The 20,971-nt window shown below is 37.4% G+C and overlaps 1 protein-coding gene across 2 annotated transcripts in view; it reads right to left on the bottom strand.

The window, feature by feature from the left end:
* Positions 1–20,971, bottom strand: part of GNAQ (G protein subunit alpha q) — a 333,551-nt gene that overhangs the window by 217,919 nt on the left and 94,661 nt on the right. For both annotated transcript variants that reach the window (XM_054255455.2, XM_002742816.6), the window contains exon 2: positions 5,147–5,331. In XM_054255455.2, the coding sequence (XP_054111430.1) occupies positions 5,147–5,331 (185 nt within the window). The remainder of the gene's footprint in view (positions 1–5,146; positions 5,332–20,971) is intronic.

The raw sequence follows: 20,971 nt of genomic DNA, 5'->3' as shown, positions 1-20,971 counted from the left end.
TGCTAAATGAGCCCTGGTTATCAGGAGTTGCAAGTCTAAAAGGAAAAACTGGTTTACAAAAACAAATGGTGCAACTGTCCACTCAACATTCGCCCAAGGTGAGACTCAGTTTTCCTGGACAACTGTCTTAAATTCACTACATGAAGAAGCATTGAATCAGATTCTTTTCTCTTCCCAGGACTGGCAAAGGGAACAGGGGCCTATCAATACTTTGAAATTGCCACAATACCACCCTTATTTCACAGTTCACAGAGATTATAAGCCAACTATCAAAGGATACTAGGATCCACTATCTGGAGTAATTCGCTCAATAAACAAAAGCTTCTACAACACATCTGGCATGTCACTGAGGAGATAAAGAATTATAAAGGAAGAAACTTGCTTACTCAACCTGATTAAGAAAATATGGTAAACAAATATGAAATAACTAATAACAGGCAATACAGGAAGAACCCCAACTGCCAGGTTCAGACAGTAAAATATCTCAAACCTTGAGATCCACTCCCTCAGCTATAACTCAAGACAGTTCCTTAGCCACATAAACACAGGCACTTTATATCCTTTCCTTTTTATTAAGAGTTGATTTCAGCACCAAAGCAAAGATTAATCAGAAAAGTACGTCTGTATAAAGAGGGTGGAAGGGGGAGGAAGAAGAGGATAAGAAAAAGTAACTACTGGGTAATAGGCATAGAAATAATCTATGCAACAAACCCCCGTGACACGAGTTTAACCTATATTAAGAAATCTGCACATGTGCCCCTGAACCTAAAGTAAAAGTTTTAAAATAATAAACTAAAAAAAAAAGAAGCCATAAATTAACAAGGATAAAAATTCTTTCTTTTGGAAACTAAGAAATGACAGAGTAATCTCACAGTCAAATGCTTTGCACCTAGTGGAGCTTAAATACGTCTTTTGATTTGACCAAGTGACAAATATTTAATCCCTCTTTATCACTAGTTATCAATATTTGCTTTCAAGGAAAATGCAAAATAATATTTAGGAATAAACAAACCCTAGTTCACAGTATATTTAAAAGTCCCAAGATGTATATTTAATCCCTGTTTATCACTAGTTATCAATATTTGTGTTCAAGGAAAATGCAAAATAATATTTAGGAATAAACAAACCCGAGTTCACAGTATATTTAAAAGTCCTAAGACATATGTCTTCTCTCACCTGGGCTGAGTCCACGCAGCTCAACTATAAACAGTGTTTGTTTAGCAAAAAAAATATAAGAACAAGACAACACATACACACTCAGGGAATAATTCATTTTTCTTTTGGTAAAATGTGCAATTACAAGCTCCTTGCTAATTCTGCAATCTGTTGACAAAGGGCATGCAATGCCACACCATTTGGTTTAGAGACTGTGGACTGGACTCCCCCAGACCACAGCACCCTCTACCCAGCTACCAGGCAGGACTCTCAGTTCAAGCAATAACAAGTTAGCAGGAGAGAGTGAAACCTCAGTTATTCTAAGGTGGCATTCCGAGAGCCAGAACCAATTTCACAGCAAACAAAACTGAACACTTTCCCAGTTCAGAAGAGCTCATATAATGTGTAGGCCATGTTTTGCTTTACAAAATACAGGAGGCTCAAAAGCAAGTACAAAGTTAGGCTGGACAATATTAGAAAGTATTTTTAATTTACGCTACTATCTATAGATTATGGCTAATGTGATGGTAGGTACAGAAAAGCTTTATTAAAAAACCAAAACGGTTATGTTTTGAAGTCAAATTTCTAAAACAGTGATTTTATCTTTATATCAAATTCTTTAGATTATTTATAAATTATAAAGTATATACCTTTGTAACCAGAAATTTCTGTAGAAAATTCTAACCAAAACATAAATTACTATTAAGATAATAAAAACAAGAAAATAAAATTCAAATTTAACCTGGATGCAAAATCTTTCATGAAACTTCCTAAACCATTTTCTAGTCCTCCTCTATAAGAATTCCCTCAAGCTAAATTGGCCGATTTCTACATCGCATGCAAATTCCTTCTTCTGATCATTTACTATAGCCATGCCTTCTCCCCAAAGTGCTCCTTCTCAAATCTGCCCTTCTCCCTTTCTGGACTATAAATTTCTGCCCAGCCCTGATTAAACTTCTCTGCATCCCTGACAGTACGTAGCATTTATTCCCTTATGCATAGAGATTTCAAGAGTTATCTGTTGATTTGAATAATTATTTTGACAACTTGGGGCAGACAAGGAAACTCTCAATTGTTAAACTCATAATTTTTTTTGACAGCTACAGTGCAGCTGGCAGGATCTCAGCTCACTGAAACCTCTTTCTCATGGGTTCAAGCAATTCTCCTGCCTCAGTAACTGAGCTCATAGGCATGTGCCACCACACCTGGCTAATTTTTATATTTTTAGTAGAAACAGGGTTTTGCCATGTTAGCCAGGCTGGTCTTGAACTCCTGACCTCAGGTGATCCGCCCACCTCAGCCTCCCAAAATGCTAGGATTACAGGCCTGAGTCACCACACCCGGCCACAAATAATATACCTATTCAAAAAGAAGTATTTTTTGAGCACCTTACTATGTACAAGATATAATGCCGGGGACAATGAAGAATGCAAAGATGGAACTGACAAAGACTGACTTTCAAGGAGCTCAAAATCTAGTGAGGAAAATAAGATCAACATCCAAGTCACTGTAATCAATACAAGCTAGACAATTACAAACACTTCACTATGGATATGCTAAAGAAGACTAGGATTACTTAGCACTATGAGGGTTTAGGAGGCAAGCAGAGAACTCTTGGAAGAGGAGGCAGCTGAGCTGAACAGAAAGGAGGAGACATAATGCCCTTACGTATAAACAAAGGCAAGGAGTGGGCAGAGTTCAGAAAGTTAATGGATGAAGCAAGGGAAAAGTGATTCTTTAGAACATGTATATGATACAGAGAAAATGGAACAAATGTGAAAGTCACTTGTATTATGAATGAAAAGAGGTTAAACACAGGAAATTTGGAGGTCATCACACACTAAAGTCATGAAGTTAGGCAATCTTAAGTAACCAATATATGTAGGAGGATTTATGAGGATTAATTATGATATCTGAGGAAAACTCATATATTGTAACTTTTTATGTCAATTTATAGCTGAATAGTATTCAACACAGTAAAGTCTACTCAATTAGAATTGACATGAAGAGTTCAAATAATACACAGTGTTAAATATTCTTCAGTGTGTTGTGTGAATAAGGCATAAATTCCACCCGATCTTCCACATCATGACTATAAAATAAATGATCTTCATATGAAAATCTAACAACAGGGCAAGGTCCTGAAGGATTCTTCTGGATCATCTAAGAAAATAAGATTTGGGAGGGGTAAAATTTAGGGAGATTATATTTTAATGTGTAAACTGGCAGTGTGGTATGTATATATAAGAAACATAAATAGTACACATATGGTAAGTCAGCCAGAATTCATCAGATCATCTTATTATCAACTGACTATAGACTGGATAAGTTACTGATACTAAAAAATAAACAACAAACAAACTCAATACAATGACAACTACAAGGAAACAAGCATGCTAATTGGTTTCTGATTTTAGAAACCACTGAGATTTCTTGGGGCAGGGAGAGCCCTCATCTTCTCAAATTCAGACTACTTAGATATATCCATGCAGCTCGCTCTGGCTCAATTACCATTTTCCTGGGCTCACAAACTTGCCCAACTCTTTTTAACTCTTGAAAATAAATGCAGGAGAAATTATTTGTAGAGGGTCTTTTTGTTATCTGTGAAAAAGATTCCTGATGCCACTGGAAAACCAAGTGTGAAAATATCAATTAGATAAGAAACCAGTAGTTAATTTCAAGAAACCATTTAAGAAAAGCAAATGCCGATGACTTGGTATTTTATTATAGAAGCCTTTGAATGGTAACAGAGGCAAAGGTATACAGAATGGCCTTATTTTAGTTATGGCTTCGTTTTTTGTGAGTTAAATCTATAAGTCCTACTGGACATACCAACTTCTTGCTATTGCCTACTAAACTTGGTAAATGGGAATATCCTTCACAGTAGATTTATCAAAAGTACTGAAAGAATGAAAGTTCTTATTGAAGGCTCTAAAATAATCATAGGTACAAATACAGTGTTTTACAACAAAAGGCAAGGTTTACTTGTAGGATCAGCATTCTAAAATCCCTAAGGAGCAAAGACTGCATCCATGGGGGATGTACTGATTAACAGGAAGGCAACAAAGCAGACAACAAAGAGATTTCTAATAAATTCCAAATAGATATCCCTTCCCTCAGGCTGGGAGCCTCAACACAGTCACACCCTGGGTGTACATCCAGTTCCTGTCTAGGAGCTTTATGCAGGACAACTGCAGCATACATTCAAACATGGGGCCAACCTCAGACATGCCAACCTTGTTTGGTATCACCTCTGTGTAATATTTAGAGGATGAGCAATTATAGCATTTATGTCCATGTGGAGGAGAAGGGGGATGGTATTCTATTTCAACCAAGAATTAATACTAGAGGATACTGAAGTGTGTTTATTTTCTAAAAAGCTAAAATCTTAGGGCTTTTTTCCCCCTAATCCTCTTTTAAGTGGCTTTAGAAGTTTCTGTTACTTTAACACAATTGCAGGGAAACGTGTAGGAAAGGTTACTGGAAATGAAGACAGGCCTATTTTGAAATAAAATGAAGCCTCTGGTACTAGTGAAAGAAAATCACAAAATTCAAAATTAAACCAGATAGAATGGTTTTAAGTTATTTTCATTGTTTTTTCAATTTGTTAAAAAGCAAGTTTACCACCTCTTTGAAATCCCCTACTTTGGCCAATTTATGATACTTACACACTGTCTCCTTAACATAGTGTGCTTCCCCAAATTTTAAACCTGAAAATATTTATTCCTGACATCCAAATATGCCTTCCATTGATATCAGTAAAGGTATGATTCTGTTTTTTACTAGGTGTAACTTTAGAGGTTTAAAGAAAAAGACATTTATCAGTAACTTATTATCCATTCAAAGTCTCACTTATAATGGGTTGGAAAACGTGTATTTCCAACCCCTTCCCCCATGCATTCCAGACATGTCAAGAGGCCACTTGTGTTGTCACATTACTGTGAATAGCTGGACCATTCAGCCAACTGTTCCAAAGAAGAGTCACACCTACCTTATTATGCTCATACTTGTACGGGATCTTGAGTGTGTCCATGGCTCTGATCATGGCCTGCATAGCCGTGAAGATGTTCTGATACACCAGCTTGGTGAAGCCCCTTTTATCTTCATCGGAGTATCCTGACCCATGGATGATTCTCATCTGCTTGATAAACGTACTCTTGCCACTCTCTCCTGTCCCTGAAAGATGAACAACAGCAGCTCATCAGACCACAGTGTCATCTCAGTCTCTCAGATAACAAAACCAAACTACCATGCCTTCGATTTAACATCCCCAGATGACCTGCTGAGAGGAGCAACTCTAGAACTGGTAATGCTACCTATGGTGAACATTTAGCAAAATTAGAGGGAGCAAGTCTATTTCAAAGGCAGATAGGCTCCAACAACAATAAAAAACCCCCAAGCCTGTCACCTCTTTGGAAGCCACTAAGCACCAAATTTTGATAGTGATTTGTGACCATGTATCTTGCAAGAAACAATGACAACAGTATCTTTTGAACATGATAAAAACTTGATAAAGCTCTGTTCCCTGCAGAATATCTAAAATGCTTCCAGGATACTGGGTTGACAAGCCAGGATTTGGATCTGGAAATGATAGTGCACTTATACAAATGGTACTCAGACAGCGATAAGGCAAAAGGGCCTCAAAATTTCTAGACACAAACACATTCCCTATTTTATTTTTTAGACATAGGGTCCAGCACTGTCACACAGGCTGGAACATAATGGTGTGATCATAGCTCACTGCAGTCTTAAACTTCTAAGATAAAGAGATCCCACCTCAGTCTCCCAAGTAGCTGGGACTACAGGCATACAATCATGCCCAGCTGATTTTTTTTTTTTTTAATTTCTGTAGAGACGGGTTCTCACTAGGTTGGCCAGGCTGGTTGTGAACTCCTAGCCTCAAGGGGTACACCTGCCCTGGCCTCCCAATGCCCAGCCCATTTTCTCTAATTTTAAAATTTGCCATAAGAACACAGTGTCCTGGTAAGACATGAATAAGAATCATTTTTCTATATATCACATATCCCTGAATTTATTTTGGGGGGGGAGATGGTTTACCAAGTTATAAAGGGATCACCTAATTCAGGAAAGCCATGGTGGTGGTTCTTCCTTCTCCCCATTCCTGACTAATAACATTATACAGAAATTTATTGTGATTAGCTTTTTTATTCCTTCTGTGCTATCTCCTTTTTCACAACTTCAATATTACTTTTCTGTTACCACAAGCCTAAAAAGGTAATCCCTAACAGAGCTATATAGGTCCCTGGGAAGAAAAGACAGAAAAATGGGATCACTTCACAAAATGACAGCATATTTCTTCTACAACGAATCTAAATCTTCTAAAACTTCATTTTTCTAAACGTAAGTGGCTATTTTCATGTGTCCTTTCTCACTCCCTCTCAAATTTCCTTGAGATCTCCAAAACAATAACTGTCTTTATCTTACCCCAACAATGTGAAGAAAATAAAAGTGCCAATTTGGATATTAAAGATGGAAGAACAGAATGAAACAAAGAATGGCCGTATCACCAGCGTCATTAATGTCGTTTCCTCACTACAAAGCTGAGAAAAATTATTAAAGAAAGAAAGGGAAGGAAAGGAAGAGAGAGAGAGAAGAAGGAAGAGAGGAAGGGAAGGAAGGAGGAAGAAAAATAAAAGCTAGTAATATGCCATCTGTCCTAAATTCATTTTGTTTTTCTAGTGGTTGGATTTCATTACTATCTTTATAAACAATCACAAAATTTCAATTAAGTATTGCAGTTTTCATAGAAGTACTCTTAAATGACTGCAGATGTCTTGGTAAATACATAGCCCTCACACAGTTACAGTGAAAGGTATTCCTAGCCACAGAGTCCTGCAGTAGCTGATTCCTTTATAATAATTTTCCTATTACTTTAGTAAAGTGATCTGGAACTCCTAGAAATACAAATTAACAGGTGTACTGTGAATGCTATCAACCCAGTCTGATAGGATTAATCCAAAAAGTTTAAAATGAGTATTTTATAATCCCAACCATGAATAGTAGAGAAAAGCATAAAGTGGCTGAAAATTATCCTCTCTCTAGTAGAGATAGAGCTACAAAACTGTTTCTCATTATCAACCAACTATTTACAGAAACTAGTATCTTTACTCTTCCAAGCAATTAAAAGTATGTAAGACAAAAAAAAATCCAGATTGCTTGTTTATTATCACAATCCCAGAGCCAAAGGCTTACTCTTAGAGCCTAAGTGTAAACAATCATTAATTCACAACGAAAACAGAAGAAATCTTAATTTGTGAGGTTAATGGTATAAGAAGAAAAAGAAAGAGAATCAGGCAACAGGACCTTTTTTCTCCTGGTCATTTGAGAAATTCTGACACACTTATAACCACCCCACACCAAAAAAGAAAAAAAAAAAAAGAGAAAGTATCAGATGAAGTATAAGCACACTGGCATGTGTTTCAATGAAATCACATTGGACAAGAGCAATCAACACTTGGTACTTCCTAGAATCTAGTCACCAAGTCCCTGGGCATTGTCCACATACTGGATATCACACTCCAAGTAGGGGCCAAACGTGTGACTGATGAATGAGTCAGGAAAAATTAAGAGGAAAGAAAGAATAATCAAAATATCAACTCGAAGATATTTTCCTGTTGCCAGAAACATACCCAGGGATCCTTTCTTCATTGTCTCATCTTGCTGGGTACCCCAGGAGGCTAACCAATAGGGATTTCAACAGCTTCGTTATACCATGTCTTCTGCTTGAGTTTAGCCAATAGGAAACCAGAGAGCAGGAGAAAGAGGAAGGGGCATTTATTCTCTTAGCTTCCTCTCTGCAGGACAGCATAGATGTGCTATGTTGCCTTCAGAAGGTCCCAGCTCCTGCTGGGTGGCCCTCTCCATACCAATGCTCTCTCTGGGTTCCAACAACTGCTCCCTTGCCTTGCCTAGCTATTGCTTGGCTCCAGGTTACTGCACCAGCTCTTACAAGTTACTTAAATCTATCTGCTCCACTCCTCAAAACCCACACTGGAGTGTGCCATCCGTTTCCTGCTGGAACTCTGACTAGTACAAATACCAATCAAATGAAGACAAGGGAATGGAGGACATCCTCTCTTCCTCCTCTCCTATTCTCTACAAATCTTTTATTTATAAAGTTCTCTCTATTAAGTAACTCATTCTCATGACACTCTTCTGGAAGCCAATCATGATAAACAAACAGCTGTCGTCCAGCTAAAAAAAAACTGATACAGTCAAAACCAAATCCAGGGCTGCTAATTCTCCCCCAAAGTACTTAACTGCCAGAAAAGTGCATGTGTACATGCAAAACACACACACACAAACTCTCTCACACTCTCTTTCTCTCTCTCTCTCTCTCTATTACAAATAGGTCTCACTATGTTGCCCAGGACTCAAGTAATTCTTTTGCCTCAGTCCCCCAAATTGCTAGGATTACAGGCATAAGCCACCACCCGCCATGCTTCCCCATCTCCCCCCACACACATTTTAAGAATAATCTCCAATGTACACACAGGGGACACAGTAGTCACCACCTCCTGAATATAAAAGAGTTGTGTTCAACCCTTTATCCTTTGCAAGCATTTTTAAATACACTGCCATTTTATCCTCGCAAAAATATGTGAGGTAGGTGTCTTTATCCTCATCCCACAGAAGAGAAAAGGCCTTGGAGAGGTGAGGCAACATAGCTGAGATGATATGGCTAAGAACAGGCAGTTCCAGGACTCAGGCCCAGTCTTCAGATGCCCAAGCTTAGGCTGGGCATGATTTTCACAACTATCCAAAATCCAAAATAATTCACTTCTACTGTCCACAATTTAAAATTATCTCATCCAGGCTTTGACTATACCCAATTTTCCTCCCTTTAACTTAATTTTTAATTTCTAATATTATTTCAATTAAAGGAACCCACTTTGAATCTTGCTTGGTGCCATCTTCCAACTGGCCAGTCCCTAAGTTCCAGGCAAATTTCACTCAAGAACTTAATGTTCACAGTTTGATTTTATTATGCAAATGTTGTGAATTCAAATTGAAGGCAAAGCTTCATATAAGAAAAATCTGTGTGATGCAAATATTATAGGTAGAATAATAAAAATAGTAAATTAAGGTATTATTTGGCACTAGATCAGAATTCAGCCAAAAAGAAAGCACAGTCATATCTTGGTATCCGTGAGGGATCAGTTCCAGGATTCTCCTCTCCAGACACCAAAATCCAAGATGCTCAAGTCCCAGATATAAAATAGTGTAATATTTACACATAACCTATACATAACCCCTATATACTTTAAAACATCTCAAAATTATAATACCTAATACAACGTAAAGGCTATGTAAATAGCTGTCATACCGTATTATCGCTTGTATTATTTTTACTGTTGTATTGTTTTTGTGGGTTTTTTGAAAAATATTTCTATCTAACATTGGTTGAATCCATGGATATGGAACCTGTGGATACGAGAAGGCCAAATGCATATGGACTAAAACATCAACAAAGCAAAAAACTCAGCTTCTTTGTTCCATACTGTTCTATGTCAGAGACAAATGAATTATTCTTAACAAATGTGTAACCCAAATTTCATGTGTCATTCTCCTATTTTTCTGGAATTATACAATATTCTCTGAGTTTGAAATGGACATTTTAACAGTCTAGCACTGATTAGTATGAAATATTTTGGTATAATAAAAAAAACAGCTGTTCCCAAATTACATAAAATTATGTTGTTTCCTAAGGCCACATGAAAATGAAAAGTGTAAGAGACTTCACAATTCTCTTTCTCTGAATGAAAAAAGCAGACTTTTCTACTAGTAGATTGCTTCAAGAATGCAGTGATGACTAATGTCTTTTCACAGCATAGGGCAATGAAAAGCACAAGTAACCCTGACCAAGCTAAAGAAATATGACTCTGTTTCCAAGACCACTGATACTATAAAATCTAGCAATAAGCCCTTTCATAAAATGTCTGGGGGAGGAAGAAGCATCTCATTTTTGCTAATTTAAATATATCTCCCATCAAGTCATTTAATAACTTTAACAAGCAAATCAACATATAAGAGTGTGAGTCCCAGAAAAACCCTGCTCTTTCAATGGTCTATATAAATATGACTTTAAAATGTCCCCATAAAAGTTATTTGTACCCTCAGGCAAGTAATCTGCGTTTTCTAATCCCAGCTCATCTAAATGCCCAGAAATGAAACCATTTAAGAGTCATGCTATGAAAAAGGCCACTTCATCCAGTGTGTGTAATTGGCTATAACGAATACTAATTTTTCTTCCCTAATCGCAATATCAGGATAATGCGCAGAGAGCAATCCCCAGTTCATTTCACATCTCTTCCTATCAGAACAATCATCAAACAAACTAAATATACGACAGAGTGCATCACTTAGTAAGCTGTCAGAATACATCACATTAGACACACACTCTCTCACACAATCTAATTCTTCCATTTTAGACCTTTTTTTCTTTTTGCTAAGATCTTTTCAATACAACACGATTCCCACATACAAGTTCTGACACAAATCTGTATTTACCCTATGTCTGACCCACACAAAGCATATATATATATATGTTGACACTGATTATTTTGCCTATTTGCATGATGTAGTCTGCAAATAGTTCTGTAAAAAATGACCATTCTAAATCCAATCATGTTACCTTCTTAATGGTAATAGATTAGCATTTATTGTTGAAAGCAATCATGGACTCATTGGTTTTCTCTCACTTGAACTGGCTTCTTGGACTACTATGTTATTATAAGAGCTGCCAAGGCCAAACCACATATGAAGAAGCATTGCTCAATGCTTAAAAAAACATCAGTTACTACTGCCACTGCTCTGAAGGACATTGGTGCCCATTTCCATACAAGGGCCCTGGAAAACAGTCACCGAATACTACCAGGAATTTCAAGGGTCCACATGGTCTATCCTCTTTATTCTGAAGGATAAAAAAAAGAGGGAGGCAGAAAACACACCCTAGCAGGGCCTCTCACAGGCTGAGGGAAGTCCATACCACTTCTACTTTTTTTTCAAGGTTCTCTATTATGCCAAAACAGTTATCAAAACTGTAGCCTTTAAAGTTACACCATGAATATATTCATTTCACACTGCCAGGGCCTTTCATGAGTGCATCTAGAGATACTGTCAAACTATCAGAAGTCTGATCTGAAGACCTTAACAAATGAGAAGGCTCAGGATGAATGCCCCCGCCCCAGCCTCTTACATGGCCAGACCCAGGTAAAGAATAGCCAAGAACAAAACCCCAGATTCACAGAACTGAATTATAATTAGAGTAACTGTACTTCAGGTCCACTGGTTTAAGCTGAGAGTCTGAAACGTGAAATCTCAGCCCCACCTCATTTGAATTTGGGCTACTTCCACATACAGTTGGATAAAGTAAAAGTAGAAACGGTAAGAAGGAATTTTCTACCCATAAGCACACCATCAATCCACACCTACAAAGATAAAAGTATTTTAATAACACTGAGTCAAAACTCAATCCATGTGTTGTCCATATTCCAGACTATAACTACCTTAAAATATCTGTATTCTGTTTTCTGCACATTTTCCCCCACTTAGATTGAAACCTGCATTTGAAACAGAGTGCCTCTAAGATCAAAGTTGCCATAACTTCCTGTTTTTACTAACTGTCTGTTGAGGGCAAGAGTTGAATACAGTTAAGCATTTGTCCCCAGCATGGTCTTGCAGAAGATCCTAGACAATTTTTTAAATGTAACACAGAACAGAACTAAATTCAGTATAACCAACTACAAGTAGAAACTGGACAGGTAATTTAGTGGTAACCAGGACTATTAATAATAACTAACCCAGTTAAGTTATTTTAAAGAAAAAGGCAAAACACATTGAAAATTCATTTACTTAAAATATTAAAAGGTCATGTAGTCCTGGACTTCTCAGTGTGGTAAAATCCTCCCAGAAGAATCACCTGATCATTCAAGGTTACTCAAAAGTGCAAGAGCGTTTTCTTAGAGTGCCCATAGTAAACATTTGTGTATTAAAAACTAACATCAGTTGGTTGCAGAACTTTCTGAATATGCTAAAAAAAAAAAAGCCATAAATTTGTACACTTTAAAATGGTAAATTTTAGGCCAGGCATGGTGGTTTGTGCCTGTAATCCCAGCACTTTGGGAAGCCAAGATGGGCAGATCGCTTGAGGTCAGGAGTTCGAGACCAGCCTGGCCAACATGGTGACAGCCCCTCTCTACTAAAAATACAAAAATTAGCTGGATGTGGTGGCAGATGCCTATAATCCCAGCTACTCAGGAGACTGAGGCAGGGGAATTGCTTAAACCAAGGAGGTGGAGGTTCCAGTGAGCTGAGATTGTGTCACTGCACTCCAGCCTGGGGAACAATGAGACTCTGTCTCTAAACAAATATATAAAAAGGTAAATTATGGTATATGAATATCTCAAAAAACATTTTTTTAAACTAGCATCAGTATAATTTGGAGAACAGGAAGTTTGCATGACATTGTCATGCTAAAACTCATTCAGCAAGTTGCTTTGAGCCAATCTGCTAAACTTCTCCCATTCTTTACTCCTAAGAGTACATGTTCATTCTCTCTGCCTCTGGGTGTACTTTGGAGAAAAGGTTTGAGAAGTCTGAACTCACTGATTTTACAAATGAGGGAACTGACTCATGCAAGAATTCTGCTGGTTGACAGCTAATGAGGAAGAAGACAGACTGGAACCTACTAAGGTATCTTATCTGTCCAGAGCTCCTGGTCTTATGCCCTCATATACTAAACATTTTTCCCATTAATAAAACTTACAAATATTTATTATAGAAAACTATTTTAAAATTTGACCATTTTTATGTATCTTTCCAGTCTTATTTTTTTCCTCAGGTAAATGCACTTTTTTTCTGTTCTTGTTCTAAAATAAAACCGCAACAAACTGGGCATAGTGGCTCATGCCTGTAATCCCCGCATTGTGGAACGCTAAGGTGGGTGGATCATTTGAGGTTCGGTGTTCGAAATTAGCCTGGGCAACATGGTGAAACCCTGTCTCTACAAAACATACAAAAAAAAAAAAAATTAGCCAAGTGTGGTGGTGTACGCCTGTAGTCCCTTCGGTAATCTGAGGTAGAAGAATCACTTGAACTCAAAAGGGGAAAGCTGCGGTGAGCACTGATTGCGTCACTGCATTCCAGCCTGGGTGACAAAGCAAGAACCTGTCTCAAAAAAAAGAAAAAAGAAAACCGTGCAACAATATTGTATTGTTATTCACTTAACATCCTGTGACAATTATTCTCTGATACTAATTATTCTTCAGAAATGATTAACAATTAGCTGAAAAAAACATCATAAAGGTGTGATAATTTAACAATTACACTGGAATAACACATTTTGAGCGTTTCTAAATTTTTTGCTTTTGTATATAATGCTCTAATAAACATCTTTGAACTAAAATCCGCCAGAATCTCTACTTCCTTTGGAGAGTATCATAGAAATGTGATTAGCACAAGTATGTTACAGGCTGTGGCAGTCCTGTAACTGTACCAGCTGACACATCCACAGACCCACCACCCATCCCACTTTTGAAAATACTGTATTTTTTCAACACCTACAAATTTGAGAGACAAAACTAAATTTATATCTTTACTTTCAAGAAAAAACATGCTTCATACTTTTCTTGTTCATTTCTATTTCTTCTATGAACTTGCCCTTTTCATTTTAATTGTTTAAGGACTTGATGTTTTTCCTATTCATTTTTTCTTTTTTTTCTTTCTTTTTTTTTTAAAAAAAGACAGGGTTTCTCCATGTTGACCAGGCTGGTCTTGAACTCCCAACCTCAGGTCATCCACCTGCCTCTGCCTACCAAAGTGCTGGGATTACACGAGTAAGCCACCATGCCCAGCCTTTCCTATTCATTTTTTTTTTTAAACAATTTAGTTTTTAAAGATAGATTTAAACTATTTACAAATATTTCCCGAATTTGCCCTTTTATTTTCATTTGTTGACAAAACTGGTACATAAATTTGCACTATGAAAGAAAGGACTACTGTCATTCATCTAAGCTTTCCTTTAGTGATTTCTTTCATTTATGTCTTTAAAAAGGCTCAAACATATATATTTTATTCCAATTTTCACAGTTTTACCTTTTCCAATTAACTAACAAAATATAACACATATTTTGATGTGTAGTGTGCAGTGATTTTTTTTACTAAAAAACTTTTTCTCAAAGTCATTAAATACCTTAAGGTCACATGGTCTCAGGAGTGTATGGCCCAAACAGGAAATTTTTTTCATATCCTCTAATGTGCTCCTAAATAGTGATCAAAAAAATATATGAACCATATTGAGTGTCCAAAAGCAAGGGTCCCCAACCCCAGGACCAAAGACCAGCACTAATCACTGGCCTGTTAGGAACCAGGCTGCACAGCAAGTGAGCAGCAGGCAAGCAAGCATTACCGCCTGAGCTCTGCCTCCTGTGCATTAGATTCTCATCGGAGCATGAATCCTACTGTGAACTGTGCGTGTGAAGAATCTAAGTTGCATGTTCCTTATGAGAATTTAATGCCTGATGATTTGAAGTGGAACAGTTTCATCCTGAAACCAACCCCGCCTCCCAACCCAACCTCCATTTCTGGAAAAACTGTCTTCCACAAAACCGGTCCGTGATGCCGAAATGATTGGGGACCACTGTCCTACAGAGTCTCAATGACATTCATTCTGTTCCCTCTTCTTCATCTTCCTTACACAACCAGCAGGTCAGCACTTCCATGCCTAAGCATTAGACTTTTGCTCACTGCAAATTTATTTAAAGAACTCTCAAGAACAGTAGTGAAAATATGCCAGGATGTTAAAGACTAATCTCTTTTCCACTTTACATCTATTTCTATCTACATAACATATTATGCATATGTTACCTATTTGAGTTCCTTCTCTTAATAGTCCTGTGGCCTTGGGTAAATTACCTGCCCTCTCTAAGCCTATTTCCTCATCTGCAAATATCACTACCTAGTTTACAGCTCTGCTCTGAGTTTTCAATTAGTTAATCCAAGTAAAGCAATGCCTAGCAGGAAATAGATAATAAATGTTAGTTATAATTTACAATGCAAAATCAAGTAGAAAAATGAGAGAATGGTCTAACAAAAAGCTATATGGTGGGAGAGGGACACTAAAATCTCAGTAATCAAGAGAAATAATATTTTAATGCAATATTTTTGAAGTCAAAATTAATGCCCTAAAAATCCACAATAAATAAAATAAAGACAGGATCATTAGCAGTACTATAACGCACCATATTGGCACCTGAGAAGCTGCCTTCGGTTTTCATCCAGTGGCAAGTGCTTTTACTCAACTTATCTAGTCTCAGCCCTGACTCAAATTCTCCATTCCCAAAATAACTCAGATAACCATCACCAGCATTTCAGTATTTAAATTCATAGTGTTTGGAGATTTTTAGCTTGAATTATTTATTCTTAATTTTACTGGATATAGACTGCATGTCAGACATTCTTCTAGTATCAAGGATACAGGACAGACACAGTCATTACTTTCACAAAGGTAACATGCAAGTGTGAGCAGATGACATACGGATAGATGAATAATAAAATATCTAACAGAGATGGGTGCTATGCATTAAAGAATTAAAGGACAATGAAATACAGAGTGACCTGACTGCTGCTTTGAGAGACCTTCTTAAGAAAGTACATAAAAGCTAATATTCAAGAATCAGCAACAAGAGAATTAGAAGGAAACAGCATTCCAAGTGGTTGACCAGCTGGCATGAAGGCTGAAATGGGACCATATTTAGCTGGCATGTTGCAGGTATAAGAGGGCCAGTGTGGTTGTGGCATAGCAACTGGATGGGAGAGAGGTAGGAGGCAAGGTGGGAGCAATGGCTACAGAAACACCAGCCAAGTCACCTGGACCATTATATTTTAGGAAATAAGTTGGATTTTATTCTAAGTGCACTGAATAGCTTTGGAGTAATAGGCCTCTATTTATGCTAAGTAAAGAAAGGATGATTGTTAAGGACAAGTTAGTAGGTTATTCCAATAATCCAAACACCAAAAAAATCCTTAAAAAGTTTGCATGTGGATGACAAGCAGAGTGATAGTTTGGAGAGGGATGAAGTGAAAAAGAGAGGAGATGACATAGAGAAAACGCTTAGATTTCTGGATTGATAGATGGAGGCACTAGATTCTTAGAGAAGCCTGAGAGGAAAGGGTTTGCAGAGGGAGGACGTTAAGTTTGAAATGTGTATTCATTCCAATGAAAAGCACTCTTGTACACCTAGAAGGTTCACAGTATCAACATGGAGGCTACCCACAAAGGATGAAACAGAGGATGTGATTTGTGTCCTACATTCTCTAGGCCTCAAAGGCAAGGACAGAGACATGACTGAGCATCTTCTGCTAATGTGTGAATCAGAGCAGGCTGCAAAACCAGGGATATAATTTCACCTCCTATGATACAAATCTCCTTAGCTAAAGAAAAGGTAAGAATCTTGTTGGTCCCTAAGTTACACACACACACAAACACACACACTCATTTATAAAGTAGTACCATCTGGCGGAGCACAGCGGCTATGCCTATAATCCCAGAAGCACTTTGGGAAGCCGAGGCCGAGGTGGGTAAATTGCTTGAGTCCAGGAGTTCAAAACCAGCATGGGAAACATAGTGAAACCCCATCTCTACTAAAAATATAAAAATTAGCCAGATGTGATGGTGCTTGCCTGTGGTTCCAGCTACTAGGGAGGCTGAGGTAGAAGGATCACTTGAGCCCAGGAGGCAGAGGTGGCAGTGAGCTGAGATTGCACGGCTGCACTCCTGGGTGACAGAGTATGACCCTGTCTCAAAAAAAAAAAAAAAAAAAAAAAGGTGGCACCATTGTTACATGCACACTTCTTCTAGAGAAAACTGAGACTTCACTGAACATTATTTGCGAAGCGGGATGATATAAAAATATAAAGTCATAATAATAACAGATTTTTAAAAGTGAGAACCCTTCAAACTTAATACACCACCCACAGAATTTGACTTTTCCCAGATAATAAAAAACGTGACACATGCAATCCAGACTGTTAAGTCACACATAAACTGCACACTTTAAAAATGCAGTGGATTGGAAATAATGAGATGCACTTCTGAAAAGCACTCTGAAGTCCTTATTAACCCTGCAAATACTTCTTCAGGATAGAATGGCTTACGTGGTCCTCCTCAAAGGAAAACAGTGAATTACATCTGTAACAGAGGAAAAGGCCCAAGATGGATTTGAAATGCTATTTTCCACCTTATTTCATATTCATCAGGATATCAGCTACAGACAGAGGTGTGGCACAAAAAGAACATCACCTGAAGTCAGGGGCCCTCCCAGCCCTGCCCACAGGAGACACACTTGGCCAATGAGAGCTGAGGATGAGCGAATTGGCCTGGATAACCTCAAGGGTTTTCTCTCCAGCGTTGGATTTCATGTTCATTTTCCTTCTCTGTATGTTGTTGTACAGCATCAAAAACTATTAAATTTTTCATAAGGCAGGAAAAAAAAAGTCACCTAGTATTTACTATGTATTCAAATAATTCAAACAAGTTGACTAAAACTATAGTAGTCTTCTTTCAAGGTTAATATGTCAAGATTTTTTTTCTTTTACTCATGTGGCTCTTCATTTTGAGCCTCTAAAAATAATTACCTTTCGAGGTAGGGGAATTAAGGTGCTAGAGGGAGCCAGCCAAGTACTGCCCCAATTAAGAGAAGCAATGATCTGGGAAGTCAAAAAATTCAGACTGCAGAAAGCAGCATGCTTTCAAGCTAATATTATCCCAATAATTTCAAATAATGACATTGAGAATACTAAGAAGGACTTATATATGTTCCAAGTGTGCCTAATATGCATAAAACCACAAAAGAATCTGGAAGATAGAAAGCATCATGGAAAACAATAGTTACTGAATCTGCACATGCAGAGCAGTTACTAACCTTGAAGGACTTTTAGAAGTCCACTGTTCATGCGGCATCTAATAGTTAAAGGGAAAATTAGAGAAATATTTCCCATTTCTTAAAGAAAGAAAAAGAGCAGGATTAAAACAAAGACACATGTACAAACAAGCCAAACCTGTGTATTGTTCACATTTTAAAATTCTCTCTTGGGGGGAAATGTTGAAGTTAATCAAAAACCATAGTACCTGCTGCCAGGGTTGGGGGGGATGGGGGTGGTCTCATCATTGATTGGCATTAAACCACCCAGCAAGGATTCTTTAAAGTACTCATTTCCAAATGGCTAATTTGGGAGAATCCAACTATGCCATGAAAAGCAGCATTAGGAAATCATTTGGGTTCTCACTTTCCTAAAAGAAAAAAATTTAGATTTGGCTTTTGTAAAAAGCCGAAACATTTGTCATTGGAGATAGAAGTGGCCCCTTTGTAATGAATGCTCAGAGAACTTCAAAGATAGGTACATGAAATGCCCCTGTTCTTTTAGGTTATAATTATTCCAAAGCAGTTGCATGATGCTTCTTGTGTATTTGCATGTGCTGTCCAAAAGAGAGGAGCAACATCTGGCACCACCAATTTTGAAGTCAAGACAATTTCACCTGCCAGTTAAAAAAGGTACCCTATGGTTTGTTTCATTAATTTAAATTTTGTCCTCTAATTTATTTCACGTAATGGCCATATGTTTCTCCAGTATTCAATCCAGTGACAGCAACAGACATGCAACAAAATGGTAACAGAGCAGGAGTCTCTCTTCCTGTCTTTCCCCTTCAATTTCTTCAGAAATAGCAATAGTCGACCTGAGCCTAAAAATAAATAAATGCCTGTTTCCTTACTCTGAGGTAAATTGCAGATGGAAATGTGCCTTCTTCCTGCTAAGGGAAGATCTCTTTGCTTGGAAGTATCACACCTTGAAACGTATAACCAGCAGGCAGCAAATGAGAAAGGACACTTTCAACCAGATTTACTCCTCGAGGAAGCAAAATTAAAGAAAGCACATTGGTGTATTTTATTAATATTTAGTAAGGCTTGCACATATGATAACTTCCTACCATTTGCCTGAAAAATGAGGAAGTGAAACCAATTAGCCTCTTAATTCAAATTGAGTCTCTCCTTTTGCTCCACAACTCATGGAAATGATCCAAGAAACAAAAACTAGAGTTAAAGGGAAAGAGACATCATAATCCAAAATATATAATGTATGGCTCTTGGAACAGTTATTAGCTTAGGCCTCATGACCCAACAAATGCTGTATGAATTATAGCAGTATATACTCAGACATTATTTTTAATACACTGACCCAATAATATATGAAAATAACATTGGAGGAAACATAATAAATGCGATTTCAGTTTTTGAAAAATGATCAGAAACCAGCTGTCTTATATGCAACCTTTCCCCTGAAATGTTTCATCACAGAAAAGGTACAAAAGTCATTAAGACATCTAATGAAAACAGTGCTTCACATAGACTATACTCACTTACTTGAACCAATAAGGAAGTTAACAGAAATTAAATCAACTAAATGCAAAACACTTAAACAAATCAAAAAAAGAAAATATTGAATCACCAGGCATGAATAAGTTGGGTGATATTTCCAGGAGTTTGTAAAATCACACCCATACCCCTATATTCACACCCACTAATGAGCTGGGGCAAGGCTTCAAAAACCAAAATCTGTAGTAGTCTAATACCTTATAATGATTCCTTTCTTATTGTGTTGGGTACTCATGGCTTTCCAAAGTATACTCACCATCAACTTTTTTTTTTTTTTTTTTTTTTTTTTTAGAAACCTGTCAATATACTACATACTAAATGAAATGACTGCTCCATTATTCTAGATCTTCCATAAACTATACTTGAGAATGTAGAGGTGGGAAAACTTCCCATAATGAATTATTTTTTCCACATATGCTTCTTAATAAATATTATTGCTGAGGCAATAAAGTCATTACTTCTAGCTTGTTTTGTACAATAACAGGTGCCACAGGAATTTTATAAAGTACAGGTAATAAATTTTTTCTAAATAACAGCTTTATGTATATCACATATATACCCTACAACTCAGCCATTTAAAATGTCATCCCAACACTTTGGGAGGCCGAGGCGGGCAGATCACTTGAAGTCGGAGTTCAAGATCGGCCTGGCCAATATGGTGAAACCCTGTCTCTACTAAAAATACAAAAACTAGTTTGGTGTGGTGGTGCATGTCTATAACCCCAGCTACTTGGGAGGTTGAGACAGGAGAATTGCTTTAACCCAGGAGGAGGAGTTTGCAGTAAGCCAAGATCACATCACTGCATCCCACCCTCGGTGACAGAGCGAGACTCCATCTCAAAATAAATAGAGTTCAGTGATTTTTAGATATGTGCAAGCTTTACCACAATCCATTTTAGAGCACTTCATTTGGGTAATGAGATTATGAAGTTGTCAAATACCTCACTATTCAAAACATCACACTACTTTAGAAAAGCTTCCTGCTAAATGCATTCCTTCTCATTTTGGCTTTCAAGTACAGTTGGCCCTCAGTATCAAGAGGACTGCTTCCAGGACAAACCCCCACCCCTGCCATGGATACCAAAATGTGCAGATGCATAAGCCCCAAATATAAAATGGTATAGTGTCTGCATACAGACTACACACACACCCTCCTGTATAATTTAAATCATCTTTACATTAATTATAATACCCAATACAATGTAAATCCTATGTAAATAGCTGTTATACTATATTGTTATTTATTTTTTGTGGTTAGTTATTTTTAAGTATTTTGCGTCTGAGGTTGGTTGAATCCACGCAGCCCAGAAGGCCAATTATATATATTTATATGAGGACTTTATATAAATTCATATGTGGGCTTT

Source organism: Callithrix jacchus, chromosome 1 (genome assembly GCF_049354715.1).
Source record: "Callithrix jacchus isolate 240 chromosome 1, calJac240_pri, whole genome shotgun sequence".
Taxonomy (NCBI): domain Eukaryota; kingdom Metazoa; phylum Chordata; class Mammalia; order Primates; family Cebidae; genus Callithrix; species Callithrix jacchus.
The sequence above is the reverse complement of the archived record's forward strand: the minus strand, read 5'-3'. Positions and strand labels throughout refer to the sequence as shown.